This window comes from Gobio gobio (genome assembly GCF_949357685.1).
Source record: "Gobio gobio genome assembly, chromosome: 16".
NCBI lineage: Eukaryota > Metazoa > Chordata > Actinopteri > Cypriniformes > Gobionidae > Gobio > Gobio gobio.
The window spans coordinates 10626320-10644697 of NC_137109.1; the positions used below are offsets into that span (position 1 = coordinate 10626320).

The following is an 18378-nucleotide window of genomic DNA, read 5'->3' on the forward strand; positions in this document are numbered from 1 at the left end:
GTTTTTCTCAATCGCTTTGGCACATTTTTCGAAACAGTCTTAACATTCTCTAAACTGTTTGCTGAAACATCAGACCTCTATTGCATGTCTGCAAAATGTATACTCACCTAAAACATTTAAGTCATGCTTCAAAAACAGTTCATGTGTCAGTAAATTAGCTGATGCCACCAAAATAAAAAGTGTTTTTGTCGCCACACTGCTCAAACTGCTTAGATGTTTGTTTGTTTTTTAAACCATGGAAATATGTGTTTTTATGTGTTTTCTACTTTTTAGTTAACTCTGTCTGTCTACACTATTCAAGAATGTTCGTTTTGTCTAGCTGAATGCTCTAAATTCAGCATTAACTAAAAATGTACTCAGAAAATTCCATACTGTTCACAAAAAGAAAATGAACATTTGGTCACACTATGATAGTAGGTGTCATTAAAGGGATAGTTCACCCAAAAATGAAAATTCTGTCATTATTTATTCACCCTCAAGTTGTTAGAAACCTGTATGAGTTTATTTGTTCTGCTGAACACAAAGGAAGATATTTTGAAGAATGTTTGTAACAAAGCAGAAAGAGCAACCATTGACTACCATAGTATTTCCCCCCTACTATGGTAGTCAATGGTTGCTCTATCTGCTTTGTTACAAACATTTTTCAAAATATCTTCTTTTGTGTTCACCAGAACAAATCAACTCATGCAGCTTTAACCACTATGTACTTGCATCAAAAATACAAAGTACAGTGTACTTATTGGGTTCATATTGTATTGCAAAACAGTTTTGCTGTTATTTGAGGTGGGATACGAGTAAAGTTAGGAAAAGGTTTAGTGGTATGGGTAGGTTTATGGGTGGTTTAAGGGGTATGTGAAGTGTCAACAGTGTAATTCTATATTTAACTAGATGTAATTACATGCAGGCATTTTACAAATGTAAGTACAATGTAAAAACATGTATGTACAAGTGCATTGTATCAACACTCTAAAAAAAAAAAAAGGTTCTATATGACACCAAAAATGGTTCTTGGCTCGTAATCATAGGGGAACCTTTTTTAGTGCTATATAGCACCTATTTTAGTGCTTCAGTGGTTCTTCAGCGGTTCTTCGGAGGTGCTATATAGCACCTTAGTCAAAGAACCTCTGAAGAACCGCTGAAGGACTAAAAAAGGTTCCCCTATGATTACGAGCCAAGAACCATTTTTGGTGCCATATAGAACCTTTTTTTTTTAGAGTGTTGGTACAATGCACTTGTACATACATGTTTTTACATTGTACTTACATTTATAAAATACCTGCATGTAATTACATCTGTAGTTAAATGATTACTATGATTACGAGACAAGAACCATTTTTGGTGCCATATAGAACCTTTTTTTTTTTTGGAGTGAAATTATTCATTTAAATGTTAATACATAGTACTTAAAGACACCTAAAGTGGGACAGATCATTTTTATTTATACAGCACATTTATTTTTTGTAGAAATGTGTTGAATGTAAACTGAAAATTCACAGTTGCTGTGAATTCATTTTTAAATATGTTTCCCCCTAACACCACACATATACATATCTCCCTATTGCTCTTCCACGACAAGCATAAATTTTCAGTTTACATGTAACACATTTCTACATTTCTTCTGTTGTTGCTGTTTAGGGTTTGTGACGTTCCTTCATGTTCAAAAATGTTTGTGATTGTGCTGGGCAAACTCCATATAGCCTACTGTACGCTTCCAAACTGGATTGGTTAATTGGTAAGATTGTGATTCCTATTTCATTACAATGGCATGGCCATTTGCCAATTTAGCATGTGAAGGCATGTGAAGGCTCACACGATAAAATAATGTTTAAAAGCTGTTAAGAGTTTGACAATTTCACTGAGAATCAACCGTTTTGATCAACAAGCCATGTGCATTTAGTTATTGTGTAAATTGTAGACAACTGTACTTACTCTTTTGCACACATGCTAAAACACATACAAATAGCATAAATCAATATTAATTTCAAATCTGATGTGAGCAAGATATGAACTTACTGTTTTGAGAAAAAAGGTGGCCTTAACTACTATGTACTAACATTTTAATTAATCTTTTGATACACTGCACTTATTGTGTACATACATGTTTTTACATTGTACTTACATTTTTAAAAATACCTGCATGTAATTACATCTGTAATTAATTTCTGTAGTTACATTTGTAATTACACAGTTGACACTTCCCTTACACCTAACCCTACCCTTAAAACTTACCCATCCCACCACACCTGTCCCTAACTTTACCCGTATCCCACCTCAATATCAGCAAAAGTGGTTTGCAATACAATTTGAACACAGTAAGTACATTGTACTTAAGGCCACCTAATACAAAGTGAGCCCAGAAAAAAAAAAATCTCATTAGAGAATTAAGCAAATAATATATTCGAACTATAGAATTAAACCTATTTATTTATTTATTTATTTTCACTTTTTCATTTATTCATGTATAATTTATGCATTATTCACCAATTGAGAAATGAGCACAGACATCTTTTCTATTTTACTCGGCAAAGGTGAGCTCTGACTGAGCTGCCCCTGACATTTCACAGATGCTCCCTGCGGGACACGCATGGCTGTTTACGCCCATTTGAAAGAAGGGGGACGGAAAACATCATTGGTAATCTCGCAAATTATGCACGCAAGCTGATTCAAACACCTGGCCTTTCCTTCGAGGTCTGTGTAGCATGTACACACAGACACACACACACATTCTCTCACTGTTGTTGTCTGTGTCTCATTGTGCTGTGATGCATTTGTACAACATTGACATCTCCCTGCTTTACCTGTTAGAATCGCATCCATCTGCTGTCTGCTGCTAATTGTTTCCCCCCTCAGGGTTTTAGATGAAGTTATCTCTCCTACTCTCTGCCCAAATAGACAACTGTCAGAAGAAACAAAAAGATGCTGCTTTGCTCCTTCTGAAGCCGAAACTCACCCAAACAGCCATTGCATAAACATCTATGTTATACAATGGCTGAATGTTTCTGTCATGGGACATATTTCTGTCCTCTACAATTCTCATCGACCACCCATTCATTGGCTTCCCCTGAAATATGTCTGTATATTTTTAAAATTAAAGGTTGTTTAAGGCACCTTTACTTCAACTATCAGATTTTCTAAATGTAAGCAGAACATACACATATTATTTGTATACATGCAGTGGCATCCAAATGTCCGAGACCATTTAAAGACCATTACAAAAGGAAATAAAATTGCAGGATTGAAAATCATTGAAAATGATAGACTAGATTAGACAGACAGACAGACAGACAGACAGACAGACAGACAGACAGAGACAGACAGACAGACAGACAGACATAGATAGATAGATAGATAGATAGATAGATAGATAGATAGATAGATAGATAGATAGATAGATAGATAGATAGATAGATAGATAGATAGATAGATAGATAGATAGATAGATAGATAGATAGATAGATAGATAGATAGATAGATAGATAGATAGATAGATAGATAGATAGATAGATAGATAGATAGATAGACAGACAGACAGAGACAGACAGACAGACAGACAGACAGACAGACAGACAGACAGACAGACATAGATAGATAGATAGATAGATAGATAGATAGATAGATAGATAGATAGATAGATAGATAGATAGATAGATAGATAGATAGATAGATAGATAGATAGATAGATAGATAGATAGATAGATAGATAGATAGATAGACAGACAGAGACAGACAGACAGACAGACAGACAGACAGACAGACAGACAGACAGACAGACAGACATAGATAGATAGATAGATAGATAGATAGATAGATAGATAGATAGATAGATAGATAGACAGACAGACAGACAGACAGACAGACAGACAGACAGACAGACAGACAGACAGACAGACAGACAGACAGACAGACAGACAGACAGACAGATAGATAGACTTGACAGCATAGTGCAGAAAATGACAGAATAATCACCTCTCATCAGAGTCTTCAGCTCATCAGAGTGCTACTGTGAGATATTAATTTCCAGCTCTACTCACTCATTATAAATGACTCTAAAATATTAACGCTGGATCATTACAGTGCAGTTATTGCCCCTTTAAAAAGACATCCATTAGACTGCAATAATGGCTATTGTGCAGCACAGAGCTTTGCAGGAGCAGCTTGGAGACTGTTGCACAGTCATTAGAAGTGAGTCAGGTGAGTCGGAGCACTAATGTTTATTTCTATAATTCATGTGTTGAATTGTCCTCACATGTCTCTATGAAATGAGGGTCTTTATGAGAGTGTGTGAGTCAGTGCTGTCTGTCTACAAAATGTGTGTGTGAGTCAGTTTTGTGGCTTCTATTTGACTGGGGCTTCCCTCTTCATTGTCACACTGCTCAGAGCCACGAGTGATGACCTCACTGCATCTATCATTCATAGTAAAAGGGGTTAGGCAGATGACATCATCAGAAAACTACCACTCTTTTCAAAAAACATGTTAATGTTTAATATTTAGCATAGATGTTTGTTTCTTTAACAGATTACATTTTATTTGCTATAGAAATACAGAATCCTGTGCTTGTTAATTAAATTCTAATTTTGTAATTTAATGTACACAGCGTTTGATATTATACTGATTAAAGCTTTGCAATGGTATAAGCTACAAATCAATAATTAAATCAATAATTTTTTTTTTTTTTTTGCTGACACCTTTAGTATTTTATTTCTAGGAGACCGGAATATAGATATAGCCTGAAAGAGCAAGAAGAAAAGAATGACTGGGTGTGTCAGCATGCACTACTGGATGTTGTCAAACAGAGCATGGGTAAAGTCAGACCTCTATGGGTACAAAAGAAGAACTGCAGGTCTCTACAGCTCACATATCAGAATGCATTAGATGCATCTCTTGCTCGGTTTTTTAGCAAGACATAATGGAATATAACAAATAAATCTTTTTTTTTTCAAATCGCATCTCTAAACACAGCTCTTATTCTCAATACGGATGTCTGTCTGTCATCTCCTCCGTTTCTCTTGCAGCATAATCTATTTTTTAAGACATGTCTGTAAAATGTCAGAAAATATTTTCTTCCTCTTTTTTCCTTCTCTGCCACCCTTAAATGATTGCATTATTGTAAAACAAACTGTCACAGTCATCAAAATGAGAATTGAATAAAGTGTGAAAGAGAAAGGGAAGAGTGAGTGAGAAGGCAAAATATATGCATCTTCTTTGTATATTTCTACATCCATATCCATTATAAATGTAATTCAGTTGCACAAATTTCCAAATCCATATCCCCAACTTATCTAGTGGCAAGGACAGATTAAAACGTCACATTTCATGATGCACTATGACTTTTTTTTCTAGCATGCATTGTGTGTGATGTGTTGCTACTCTTGTATCCTGTAGCATGATATATTTTTCTGCATTTGGTTTTGTTTGGTTTATGGGGTAGAGTTCCTGGATTTGCCTAATTGTATTTTACAGTATAGGATTTATGTCAAGCAAGGATTAGGCCTTAGTTCAATTAGGGTATTTAAGCAGCTTTTATAAACGTGCCTTAGTTAGAAGAAGAAGAAAAAAACATTACAGGTGTGCATCTTGAGACAAAACAACGGCATTGATATATTTTAAGATCTGCCAGTGCAAGTTGCTTTCAGTTAAAACAGCTCAAACATGCATTTTAGTCTGGGTCTTAAGCCTTGCCTGTAAAACCGGGAATCTGTAATCAAATTGAAACATGGTCACAACAAATATTTATAGATTTCTATTAATTAAGCAAAACTCCCAAAATAGGCATTGCTAATCATAGCCTAGATTTTTAGACAAGCATTCAAACTTCTAGCACTTTTCCAAACCCGCCTTTTAGGTACTGCAGAATAAATAAAACATTCATATTTCTCTGTTCTATTCTCTGCAGGCACAGATTAACGCACCCAGAACTCTCTTCATCTATCTGTAAGCCAACTCGATTCCCGGATCTGCGATCCCAAAGCGTGTGTAATTTCTCCTCCATTACATTTCTCCGTCAGAGAACAGGCCATGATTTTACCGAACATAAAACAATTCGACCTCTGGGGCCCTGATAAACCCTGCTGCCTCAGCACCGGCTGCCCTTCAGAAGCCTGATTCTAAAACAGACGCCTGTGGAGGTGAAACAAAGCTATCAGGCAATGCAGACAAGCCTCAGTAGGCCTCTGCACAGACAGAGCCACAAAACCACTACTGACGACCCCATAAATGTGTGAATGTGTGTGAATATCAAGCAGACAAATTCCTCTTCTCTCTATGTTTTTCTCTTTGCTGCTTGGTTATAGGGGCATATCATGTGTATCAGTGATTGCACCTTATTTTACAGTATGTGCACTTACATCTACTTACAGTGTACTTACCTAAGAAAGTACTGGTTACAGTTTTTTTAATTGCTTAGACACTAAAAGTGTTACTTGAGGCCCACTTAGTGAAACCATTCACTCATGTACTTAGTCAAAAACTACAAGCACATTATGTGCTTTACACTCTTGTAAAACAAACGTTTTGCAAAACTCTAAACACAGTTTTCTACATTAGACACCTCAATCAAAACTAACAGATCTTGTGTTTCATTTGGGAAACACTGACATTTAAATGCCACGTTCATTTACTTATACCTCCCAATGATGTGTGAAAACACTCATACATAAATTAATCTCTTAGAAATCAAAACTCAGTGTTTTGAGAAAGAAATAATTTTTCTTAACCCTCTTGCATTGCTGGTTAAAGTGTATATATATATATATATATATATTGAATATGCATACAGAAATGCTTACACACAGTTTTGAAACTATGGCTCCAATCCTCAAAACTCTACACACAAAACCACAAAACACGCACACACTAGATTCAAACTGTCAGAAATCTCTTGCAAAAGCAAACACTTCATTAAAAACTTTTGTGTTTTTGTGTAGTAACTGTAGTTACATTATATGTAAAAACATATTATGATTAGCCACATACACACCAAACTACACACAGATGTGAAAGATGTAAAACATTATTTGTGTGAATGTAAAACATTACTCTGTTGTGTCTTTTGCTTGTTCAGAGTGCAGGAATTTGTCATAGCACTTACATGCACATGTGCACAAATACACTGTATATACAGTATGTATACACAACTGATGAATTGCCCACAGTTATGGAACTGAACTGAATCAACACTGAGCTGACTTGAGCTGAATAAAGACACAATTGGCTTGTTAGAGCTGCCTTAAAACAATCTGTTTTGTATAAAGTTCTATAGAAATAAAGGTGACTTGACTTGTATGCATATTCAATATATATATTTACAAAAAAACAAAAATGAATGTATTTGTTTCTCGAAACATTGATGTTTGATTTCTGAGTGATCAAATTAGGTATATTTACACTATAAACAGAAATGCAAGAGGGTAAAAATAGTTAATTTGTATCTGAAAACACTGAGTTTTGATTTCTAAGAGATTAATTTATGTATAAGTGTTTTCACATATGATCATGTTGTGTAGGTAATCAGTAAATGAGTGTGGCATTTAAATGGCAGTTTCCCAAATAAAACACAAGAGCTGTTCGTTTTGAGAGATGTGTGTAATATAGAGAACTGTGTTTAGAGTTTGTTTTATAATAGCAAACTGAGTGTAAAGCATGTAATGTGCTTGCAGTTTTGCAGACTTGGTCTGAAGATTAGGTGCATTGAGTGAATGGTTTCACCGAGTGGGCCTCAAGTAACACTTTTAGTGTCTAAGCAATTTAAAAAAAACTGTAAAACTAAGAAGAAGAAAAAATTATTTGTGTCACTTTTTAGCTTTCCATAGTCAGAATTGTTCATAATAGTTTTGTAAATTAACAACACATACTGTAGTACACATAACAGTTGGCTTGCTATAAGTTTCTTTCTATTTAGAAGTGAACAGGCTGATAAATTAGTGCATCAGGGAAATAAATAGCTGCTTGGTTTGTCAAACGTTGGGAGGTTTATAATGGCAAACTGAAAGAGTTTTATATAGATTTGTGTGTCCTTAATTTGGTCCTCAAATTCCTTGCACAACTGTACACTCTGCTTTGTTAATACTCATAAATCTTCATGTAGGGGAGTTCTAGGCACAAAACAAATATTGTTTTGGCTATTTTTTTTCAGTGTCGTCTGAAGAACATATCACTATACTACAATTTAAAGGTTCTTCTAAGCAGAATAAGCTAATATATGCCCTGGATTTTATGCCAATAGTCAAAAGCTTTACATGTACATCTCAAATTATAAAACTCAACCACTGATTTGTTTTATTAGAAAAAATATATACCGACTTTTTGGGAAAGACAAGGTGCTTAATAAAATGTGTCACCATCTACTCATATACCCCCCTCCTTCTCTCTCTCTCTCTCTCTCTCTCTCTCTCTCTCTCTCTCTCTCTCTCTCTCTCTCTCTCTCTCTCTCTCTCTCTCTCTCTCTCTCTCTCTCTCTCACACAGTCTCTCAATAAGACTTTGATAAATTCTGTCATGTTTAATCAGTGGCTAAACTCCCAGGGGCTGCTGTTTCTCCACTCACCATCCTGAGAGTGAATTAATTCAGTAAATCTGTTTTATTGTCCTCCTGACACCCTCATTTGTTGGCCTGATACCACCTGCTTCCCCATTTATTCCCTCTTTTCCATGAGCATCTTCTGACTCTACTGTCTTTTCCGTTCTTTTACCAGCTCACCACACCCTTTCTGCTCACACAGACTCCACACAGCGTGCTCTTTCTCATTTTCTCATCCCCTCTCTCTCTCTCTCTCTCTCTCTCTCTCTCTCTCTCTCTCTCTCTCTCTCTCTCTCTCTCTCTCTCTCTCTCTGTGGGTGTGGCAAAATGCAGCATTGGCTAGTTCTAAAGAAACAGAGCCCGGTCACCATGACAACCTGGAGATGGAGGGATAAGGAAAGACACTAAGTGCTAAGATCGCAATGTAACATCATTACGGTGTGTGTTCAGAAAGAATGGGAAGCAGACAGAAGAGTAAAGAGAACAAAAGAAGCATATGTCACTAACCTGTTTATACAGTAACCGGTCACTGAACTGATGTGGTCTAGTTCATAACTGTAGGAAAAAAACTAGGACTGGGCGATAAAACAAACAAAAAAAATGACAACATCCAGTATTTCAATTTAGCTCTAAACTTGCTTCAAAGGAGTCAGCCAAACAGTCAATATTGCCAATTATATTCAAAATGTTTAAGGCTAAATACAATACAAATTGTGTTAAAATAATCATGCACAAACCAGAGGTTCAAATTGACTGATTGATGAGAGTTAAGAAAACGAAACAACATTTTAGCAACTAACAAGACGCAATAAAATCAACAAATCTTTGCCTTAGCACTCTCATTCTTGCAAGTCATGATACAAGGGAGGATCTAACGCTCTAATGCAGCACAACTGATGTTAAATTCACTTTCTATCTGTTCATAATGAGAGCACTTCTCTTGCACTAAGTGAAATTGCTGAAATGTAAAGCAATAAGCTGAACTCTTTTTCTTTCTACCTAGGTAATGTGCTCACAAAATCGATTTAATGCTCTGAACAAACCAGGGTCATTGCAGGACTGTAATGAAACACTCTTACTACTGGTCAACAAATATCAATCGTGCATCCTCTTCTCTATTAGCAAACTATCACAAACACAGACACACATATACACTCATGATTATGTTTGAGGTTGTTGTCAGGGTGACTCTGTCCTCAGAACTGGAGCACAGGGTGGGGTTTTGGTGGGATTGACAGTGATGATGTCACAGCTATGAGCTCAGCCTGCAAACCAAGGGCTCCTGCAGCGCAGAACGGAAAATTACCATCCCTTCCCCCACTCCATTTCCTCTCTCTCTCTCTCTCTCTCTCTCTCTCTCTGTCTGCCTCTCTGCGTATTCCTCCCTCTACCTTTTATCCCATCTCTCCTTTCTCAATACCCCCACTCTCCTCCCTTTCTCTATCCCTTTTTCTCTCTCTCCCATCCCCCTCTCGTTCTCCCACACGGGCAACATGCATCAGCTTGGAAGGAAAATCTCAGCCGGCACAGAGACAATAACAGATCTGAATTCTGCTTTGTGTGGATCTGCTCAGCACAACAAAGCAAACATGGCAAAAGAGCAATTCTGCAGGTCTACTGTAAAACTTAAAAAAAAATCATCCAACATTAAAGCACACAAAACCTATAAAAAAGCAGTTGCTGTGCACAAAACATTAATAATCAAATGTTCACTAATAATGCTAACTCTGTTTTTACAAAAGGTCAGATGTTCTTGCTTCAATTCAAGCACACATATGCTATTTGAAATTTTTTTTGCTTATGAGTCATCTTTTTTTTCTGGAGCTCTTGTCAGCTCAAACGCTGCTGTTCAATCCTAAGAAATTCTAATATTTAGGCTAACCCCCCTCCCCCATGCTATCAGCATAACATCTTACTCTTATGCTGATAGTATCTAAACCAATATGTAAATATGTGGCTTTGTAGGCAAGCTGATGCAATCCACTAAACACTACAGCAGAGACAAACACAACCAGATTGACCTAAAAGCATAGACCGATACAAGAGAGAAAGCATCCAACCATTTAAGGTATCAAACCATGTAAGAGATAAAATACAGGTTTATTTTGTGAATGAGACAGAACTATATATAGGGCTATAAGACAGCAGTCTCCAAATTACAGGCTGTAGAAAGAATCTGTTTGGCTCACACCCTGCTGGGGCGCAGCTGCATGGAGAGAGAGAGAGAGAGTTAAAAATGTCCTGCTAATGCTAATCTGCTGAATCCTGTTTACAAAGTGAATTTAAATTAAACAACCATTGGGAAATAGCTTGTAAATGGATTGAATAGGAGATAGAGGCTGGGTGTTTGGAACGGGAGACACAATAGTATGAAAAGGTGTACCACCAGTAACCAGTACTGCATACAGTAAGTGAAGAAGAAGAAAAAAGGACAATGAAAAAAAACAGGGGAAATGTGTTCAGTAAGATAGCGCTTGTAAATTTGAGCCCAGTAGCAGGATCCTATTTTTTCCTGTTTATGTGCCAGAGATTTTTCGGAGAACACGGAAGCCGAGCATGGCCTCTTTAACTAACATGACACAGACAGCGGCAAATCCACTTCATGTGACAGTCGTCTGACTGATGGCCTAGAAACAGCCATGGTAATCTCTGCAATAATATCATTTAAAAAAAAAAAAACGAAATAAACCTTCACTAATAAATAAGCAGTTGCAAATATGAGGAAAAAAAACTTGAAACTGATCTCTTTACTTTGGTCAAATAAATAGGTATTCAATAAGGCACCATTCAGCACACTGTTGCTGGACAGAGTCAAACTATGCTCAAGCTCAGTGTGGTTCAGCACCATGGAGAGCTCTCAGACTATCTAAATACAGCTCATGATTCAACAGGAGATTGTATTTGTGTATACACATAGGAATTGAAGAAAAAAAATTATGTTTTACTAGGACTAATAGCGGCCCGCGCAAAAAAGTCTTACCTTTTCTTTATTAGGAAGTGTTTGTGTTCTGGTAAAAGTGTCTCCTCCATTAATACTGATCAGTTCTGCATCTGCATGCGGAAATTGCGCGGGGAAAACCACTACGTCACTCTTCAGTGTGTCCGAGCTAAAACACACGTCATACTGCTGAGTAGCTTTGGAGTAAGACCAGCTCCCGTCAGGGTGTGTGGTGATCATCGGGGCGCTGTACCTGCCCAAACTGCCGTCTGTCCTGTGGCATTTTACAGCTATCAAACTGATGAGGCTCAGTAAAAAGATGACAGACACACACACAATGGCGATCAGCAAATACAGATTTAAATCCGAGAAACTCTCCTCCTTTATCGGCGCGTGTCTGAATGGAGTCTTGGCGTCACCTGCGCTTTCAACAACCACGACATCAATAGACACAGTCGCTGACAGTGAGGGCTCTCCGTTATCACAAACCAAAATGACCAGCGGGTGAGTTTTCAGGTCATTGTCACTCATTCTCCTCTTAGTCCTGATCTCGCCACTGCTGGTTCCGATTCGGAACAGATTGTTTCCTTTGGGTTCAGAGATGTGGTAAGACAGCAGCGCATTGTAACCAGAATCTGCATCTACAGCCCTGATCTTGGCCACAAAGTAGCCCGCGTCAGCAGAATAGGGAATGTTCTCCGTGTTAACGGAACCGAGCTCGGAATAGGGCGCGAGAATCCCGGGACTGTTGTCATTCTCATCCAGGATAAACACATTTACAGTCACGTTACTGCTGAGCGGAGGAACACCAGAGTCTGTGGCCTGAACTTTAAACTGAAACGTTTTGATCTCCTCATAGTTAAACGACTGTAAACTGTGTATATCTCCACTGTCAGAGTTTATACTAACAACAGAATATGCAGTTCCAGATTTAAGTGGTTCCAGTAATCCATAAATAATTTTGGAATTGTCCTCTAAATCCGGATCAACAGCAGAAATTGTGTAAATGATTTGGCCTTTAGGACCATTTTCTTTTACAAATATATTTATAACAGGATTTGGAAACCGTGGGGGATTGTCATTAACATCAGATACATACACCGTGAAAACGCGTGTGGATGAAAGAGGCGGAGTCCCTTCATCTGACGCCATGATTGTGACATTATATCGCTCAACACGCTCTCTATCCAACGGCCCATCCACTACAAGAGAGTAATAATTCTTATACGAGGACTGCAATTTAAAAGGAACATCACCTACCACTTTCCCGTGCGCATTCCCATTCTTTCCCGAGTCTTTGTCAGATATCGTTATCAAAGCAACCGTTGTTTCTTTTTTAGCATCCTCCCTTACTGTGTTCACTTGTGACGTTAATGATATTTCTGGCTCGTTGTCGTTTATATCTAAAACCTCTACTAATATTTTACAGTGCGCGGACCGCGGACTCGCTCCTTTGTCTTTAGCCTGAGCATGAATCTCATAAGCATTGTGTTGCTCAAAATCCACACCGCCCTGCACTGAAATGACACCGGTAGCAGAATCAATTTTAAAAACGTTTGTTTTGTCATCGCTGTCTTGGTGAACTAAAGAATAAACGATTTCACTATTTACACCCTCATCCAAATCAGTGGCATTCAGATTTATGACTAATGTTCCCACTGGTACATTCTCAACAAGACGCACTTTGTAAAGCGCTTTACCAAACACGGGTGCGTTATCATTTACATCTTGTACATTTATGATTATCTGCATTGTACCAGATCTTGGTGGTTTTCCTCCGTCTACAGCGGTCAGTGTGAGCTGGATCACAGGCTGTTTCTCTCGATCTAAAGCTTTCTGCAGCACTAACTCAGCAGACACACTCTGCTCTCCTCCGCTCTGTACATCCAGAGAGAAATGCTCGTTCGGACTCAGTTTGTAGCTCTTTACCGAGTTCGCTCCAACATCAGGATCCGACGCTCTCGGCAACTGAAATCTGTCGCCGACAAACGCATTCTCCGATATGTTAAATTGCTTAGACCTAACACGAAACGACGGAGCATTGTCATTAACGTCTAAAATATGTATCTCAATGCGAAACAGGTTTAATGGATTATTAACAATGGCTTCTAAATTCACTGAACATTGCGGTGAGGCAGGGCAAAATTCCTCCCTGTCGATCCTTTCGCTGACGAACAGAACACCAGTTCTCAAATTAACCTCAAAATATTTCCTTCCCAAAACTGCGGGGATGTGAAATCCGCGTGATTCCAGCTCTTGGATATTCAAATTGAGATCCTTTGCGATATTTCCAACAAATGTCCCCGTGTTCACCTCCTCTGAAATGGAGTATGCGATCTGGGCTGAAGCCATAGACAGCAGGCGCAGCAAAACCAGACAAAAAACAGTTCCGCCGAGAAGAATGATCCTTGCCATTGCGCATCTATTTTGTAAACTCCACCAATCGCTGCAAAAATAATATTAACAAAACAGGTTCCATTCTTTGGTTATATTCCACTATATGTCATTTGTTTTCTATGCATGAAGCCATAAAGACGAAATAGAACAAAGCGCATGAGCGCGCGCTCAAGTAAGGACTAGGAGGAGCCAATGTGGGCGCGCACGAATGCTGCACAACACTTCTATACTGACACCAAGTGGCTCCGTAGAGAAAACTAGGCTATAATATGACAAAATAAATAGTAAGAAAAAAGGTAAAAACACATTTGTTTTCGGTTTACACATTTTAAAGCAAATTAATATACTTTAGGCTATATGTCATATCTTACCTTCTCTTTATTAGGGAGTGTTTGTGTTCTGGTAAAAGTGTCTCCTCCATTAATACTGATCAGTTCTGCATCTGCATGCGGAAATTGCGCGGGGAAAACCACTACGTCACTCTTCAGTGTGTCCGAGCTAAAACACACGTCATACTGCTGAGTAGCTTTGGAGTAAGACCAGCTCCCGTCAGGGTGTGTGGTGATCATCGGGGCGCTGTACCTGCCCAAACTGCCGTCTGTCCTGTGGCATTTTACAGCTATCAAACTGATGAGGCTCAGTAAAAAGATGACGGACACACACACAATGGCGATCAGCAAATACAGATTTAAATCCGAGAAACTCTCTTCCTTTATCGGCGCGTGTCTGAATGGAGTCTTGACGTCACCTGCGCTTTCAACAACCACAACATCAATAGACACAGTCGCTGACAGTGAGTGCTCTCCGTTATCACAAACCAAAATGACCAGCGGGTGAGTTTTCAGGTCATTGTCACTCATTCTCCTCTTAGTCCTGATCTCGCCGCTGCTGGTTCCGACTCGGAACAGATTGTTTCCTTTGGGTTCAGAGATGTGGTAAGACAGCAGCGCATTGTAACCAGAATCTGCATCTACAGCCCTGATCTTGGCCACAAAGTAGCCCGCGTCAGCAGAATAGGGAATGTTCTCCGTGTTAACGGAACCGAGCTCGGAATAGGGCGCGAGAATCCCGGGACTGTTGTCATTCTCATCCAGGATAAACACATTTACAGTCACGTTACTGCTGAGCGGAGGAACACCAGAGTCTGTGGCCTGAACTTTAAACTGAAACGTTTTGATCTCCTCATAGTTAAAAGACTGTAAACTGTGTAAATCTCCACTGTCAGAGTTTATGTTGATCATGGATGTCACCGGGCCGCTTTTAGAGCTTTCTAGTAAAGAATATGTTATTCGGGCATTATCACCTACGTCAGGATCTAAAGCAGATACTGTATGAATAACAGCTCCAATCTGACTGTTCTCTTTCACATAAACATTAATGACGGGCTCTGGAAAGCGCGGCGCGTTGTCATTCACATCAGAAACGTGTACAGCAATGACACTGGTGCTGGAGAGAGGCGGAGTCCCTTCATCAGAAGCTGTGATGGTCACGTTATACTCGGACGCGCGCTCTCTATCCAAAGGACCGTTAACAACTAAAGTGTAATAATTCTTGTACGAGTTCTGAACTTTAAAAGGAACAGAGCCCTCAATCTTTAAGGTTACCTGTCCGTTTTTACCAGCATCATTATCAGTTACAGTTATCATTCCTACCATAGTGTCAATCGGAGCATCTTCTTTAACAGAGCTCACTAAAGACGTCACTGATATCATCGGTATGTTGTCATTCAAATCCACGACTTCGACCAATACTTTACAGTGTGCAGCTTTTGGATTATAACCTTTATCTTTCGCTTGTATTCGGAGTTCGATCGCATTCCTCTGCTCGTAATCTACATCTTTTCGTACAGAAATTTCACCTGTTTCAGGGTTTATTGAAAAAGCATCGACATTTTTGTCATTGTTGTGATTCACTATTGAATAAATGATTTCACCGTTCACACCCTCATCTAAATCAACAGCTTTAACATTAATCACATGAGTACCACGTGCCGCATTCTCATCGGTTTTGGCTTTATACAAAGACTTACTGAAAACAGGAATATTATCATTAACATCGACAACGTTAATTATGATCTCTGTTGCGCCAGATTTAGGAGGTTTTCCTCCGTCTACAGCGGTCAGTGTGAGCTGGATCACAGGCTGTTTCTCTCGATCTAAAGCTTTCTGCAGCACTAACTCAGCAGACACACTCTGATCTCCTCCGCCCTGTACATCCAGAGAGAAATGTTCGTTTGGACTAAGTTTGTAGCTCTTTAAAGAGTTACTGCCCACATCCGCGTCAAACGCGCTCTGTAATGGAAATCTCTCCCCTGGAATAGCTGATTCGGTAATATTTAAATGTATTTTTGATGTCAGAAATGCGGGTGCATTATCATTTATATCAATTACATTTATTTCAAATCTATATACATTCATTGGAGAGCTAATCATGGCTTCTAAAGGCAGCGAACATTTCATATTCTGCTCGCATATTTCATCTCGATCAATTCTCTCTCTGACATGGAGAATTCCAGTTTTTGAATTTACATCGAAATACCTCTTGTTCGGTCCCGGAACTATATGAAACCCTCGTACCTCAAGATCTTGAATATTCAAATTAAAATCCTTCACCAAATTCCCAACTGTAGTTCCTGGGTTTGCTTCCTCAGACACGGAATAGACAAACTGTCCGCCCGTTATATTCCAAAGCCGACACAGAAAGAACACAGAAAGCCAAAACCGAGATTTTGATCTCCCTTTGGATTCCATTGCCTCTAAATCTTCTGGATATGACAAAATCATAAAAATCCGATAGCATATTCGCTGAGGAAATGTTCACACGAAACCACGCACGACAGCAGCTTCCTGACACAATGGCGAATTCTGAACAAAGCCTCTCTGCTCGGGAAGCGACGAAACGAGGCGGAGCTTATGGAGATGTGGAAATTCTCCAGTAAAATGGAAGGCTAGTGACATCGTGCGGACAAATGCAAACTCTAAGGTTTCTAAATCAAATAAAATATTTTGATGTTTAATATATAAGTTATAAGGGCATAAATATATATGATATGTCCAAAATCGCACAAGTTTCCACATCATACTTGCTAAGTATAACAGTGGCATCGAATGCACATACTGAACAAGATAATACATACAAAACATAAAGTAAACAAAACAGGATAAGAAGACCTGGAACATAAATATATTCATACGTTTTTCAGCACCACGGACAGAGCGCGCAATTGCAAATGACAAAAAAAACTGCACTCTAAACCAGTGCGCAACAGCAGTAAAATAGTTTTGGGAGAAAAGGCTAATGTTCACAATTATTTTCCCCTCAGCCCTAGTCTAAAGTAGATACTGAAATAATGATATACAGCACAAGGAATTCAAGAAATGGCAGCTCTGAACCAAAGTGAATAGATGAATGCATTTTCCTCACTTTTTGAAAAAATATCTTACCTTCTCTTTATTAGGAAGTGTTTGTGTTCTGGTAAAAGTGTCTCCTCCATTAATACTGATCAGTTCTGCATCTGCATGCGGAAATTGCGCGGGGAAAACCACTACGTCACTCTTCAGTGTGTCCGAGCTAAAATACACATCATACTGCTGAGTAGCTTTGGAGTAAGACCAGCTCCCGTCAGGGTGTGTGGTGATCATCGGGGCGCTGTACCTGCCCAAACTGCCGTCTGTCCTGTGGCATTTTACAGCTATCAAACTGATGAGGCTCAGTAAAAAGATGACGGACACACACACAATGGCGATCAGCAAATACAGATTTAAATCCGAGAAACTCTCCTCCTTTATCGGCGCGTGTCTGAATGGAGTCTTGACGTCACCTGCGCTTTCAACAACCACAACATCAATAGACACAGTCGCTGACAGTGAGGGCTCTCCGTTATCACAAACCAAAATGACCAGCGGGTGAGTTTTCAGGTCATTGTCACTCATTCTCCTCTTAGTCCTGATCTCGCCGCTGCTGGTTCCGACTCGGAACAGATTGTTTCCTTTGGGTTCAGAGATGTGGTAAGACAGCAGCGCATTGTAACCAGAATCTGCATCTACAGCCCTGATCTTGGCCACAAAGTAGCCCGCGTCAGCAGAATAGGGAATGTTCTCCGTGTTAACGGAACCGAGCTCGGAATAGGGCGCGAGAACCCCGGGACTGTTGTCATTCTCATCCAGGATAAACACATTTACAGTCACGTTACTGCTGAGCGGAGGAACACCAGAGTCTGTGGCCTGAACTTTAAACTGAAACGTTTTGATCTCCTCATAGTTAAACGACTGTAAACTGTGTAAATCTCCACTGTCAGAGTTTATGTTGATCATGGATGTCACCGGGCCGCTTTTAGAGCTTTCTAGTAAAGAATATGTTATCCGGGCATTATCACCTACGTCAGGATCTAAAGCAGATACTGTATGAATAACAGCTCCAATCTGACTGTTCTCTTTCACATAAACGTTAATGACGGGCTCTGGAAAGCGCGGCGCGTTGTCGTTCACATCAGAAACGTGTACAGCAATGACACTGGTGCTGGAGAGAG

At 39.1% G+C, this 18378-nt stretch overlaps 1 protein-coding gene across 5 annotated transcripts in view; it reads right to left on the reverse strand.

The window, feature by feature from the left end:
• Positions 1 to 18378, reverse strand: part of LOC307140227 (protocadherin alpha-C2-like) — a gene marked incomplete at its 5' end in the record, with an annotated part of 201324 nt that overhangs the window by 33273 nt on the left and 149673 nt on the right. Inside the window, one exon of one of the 5 annotated variants that reach the window (XM_079839563.1) lies at positions 11496 to 13868. The exons of the other annotated variants lie outside the window; for them this stretch is intronic. Within the exon in view, the coding sequence (XP_079695689.1) occupies positions 11496 to 13868 (2373 nt within the window). Of the gene's footprint in view, positions 1 to 11495; positions 13869 to 18378 lie in introns of those variants that run through there. 5 annotated transcript variants of the gene reach the window in all.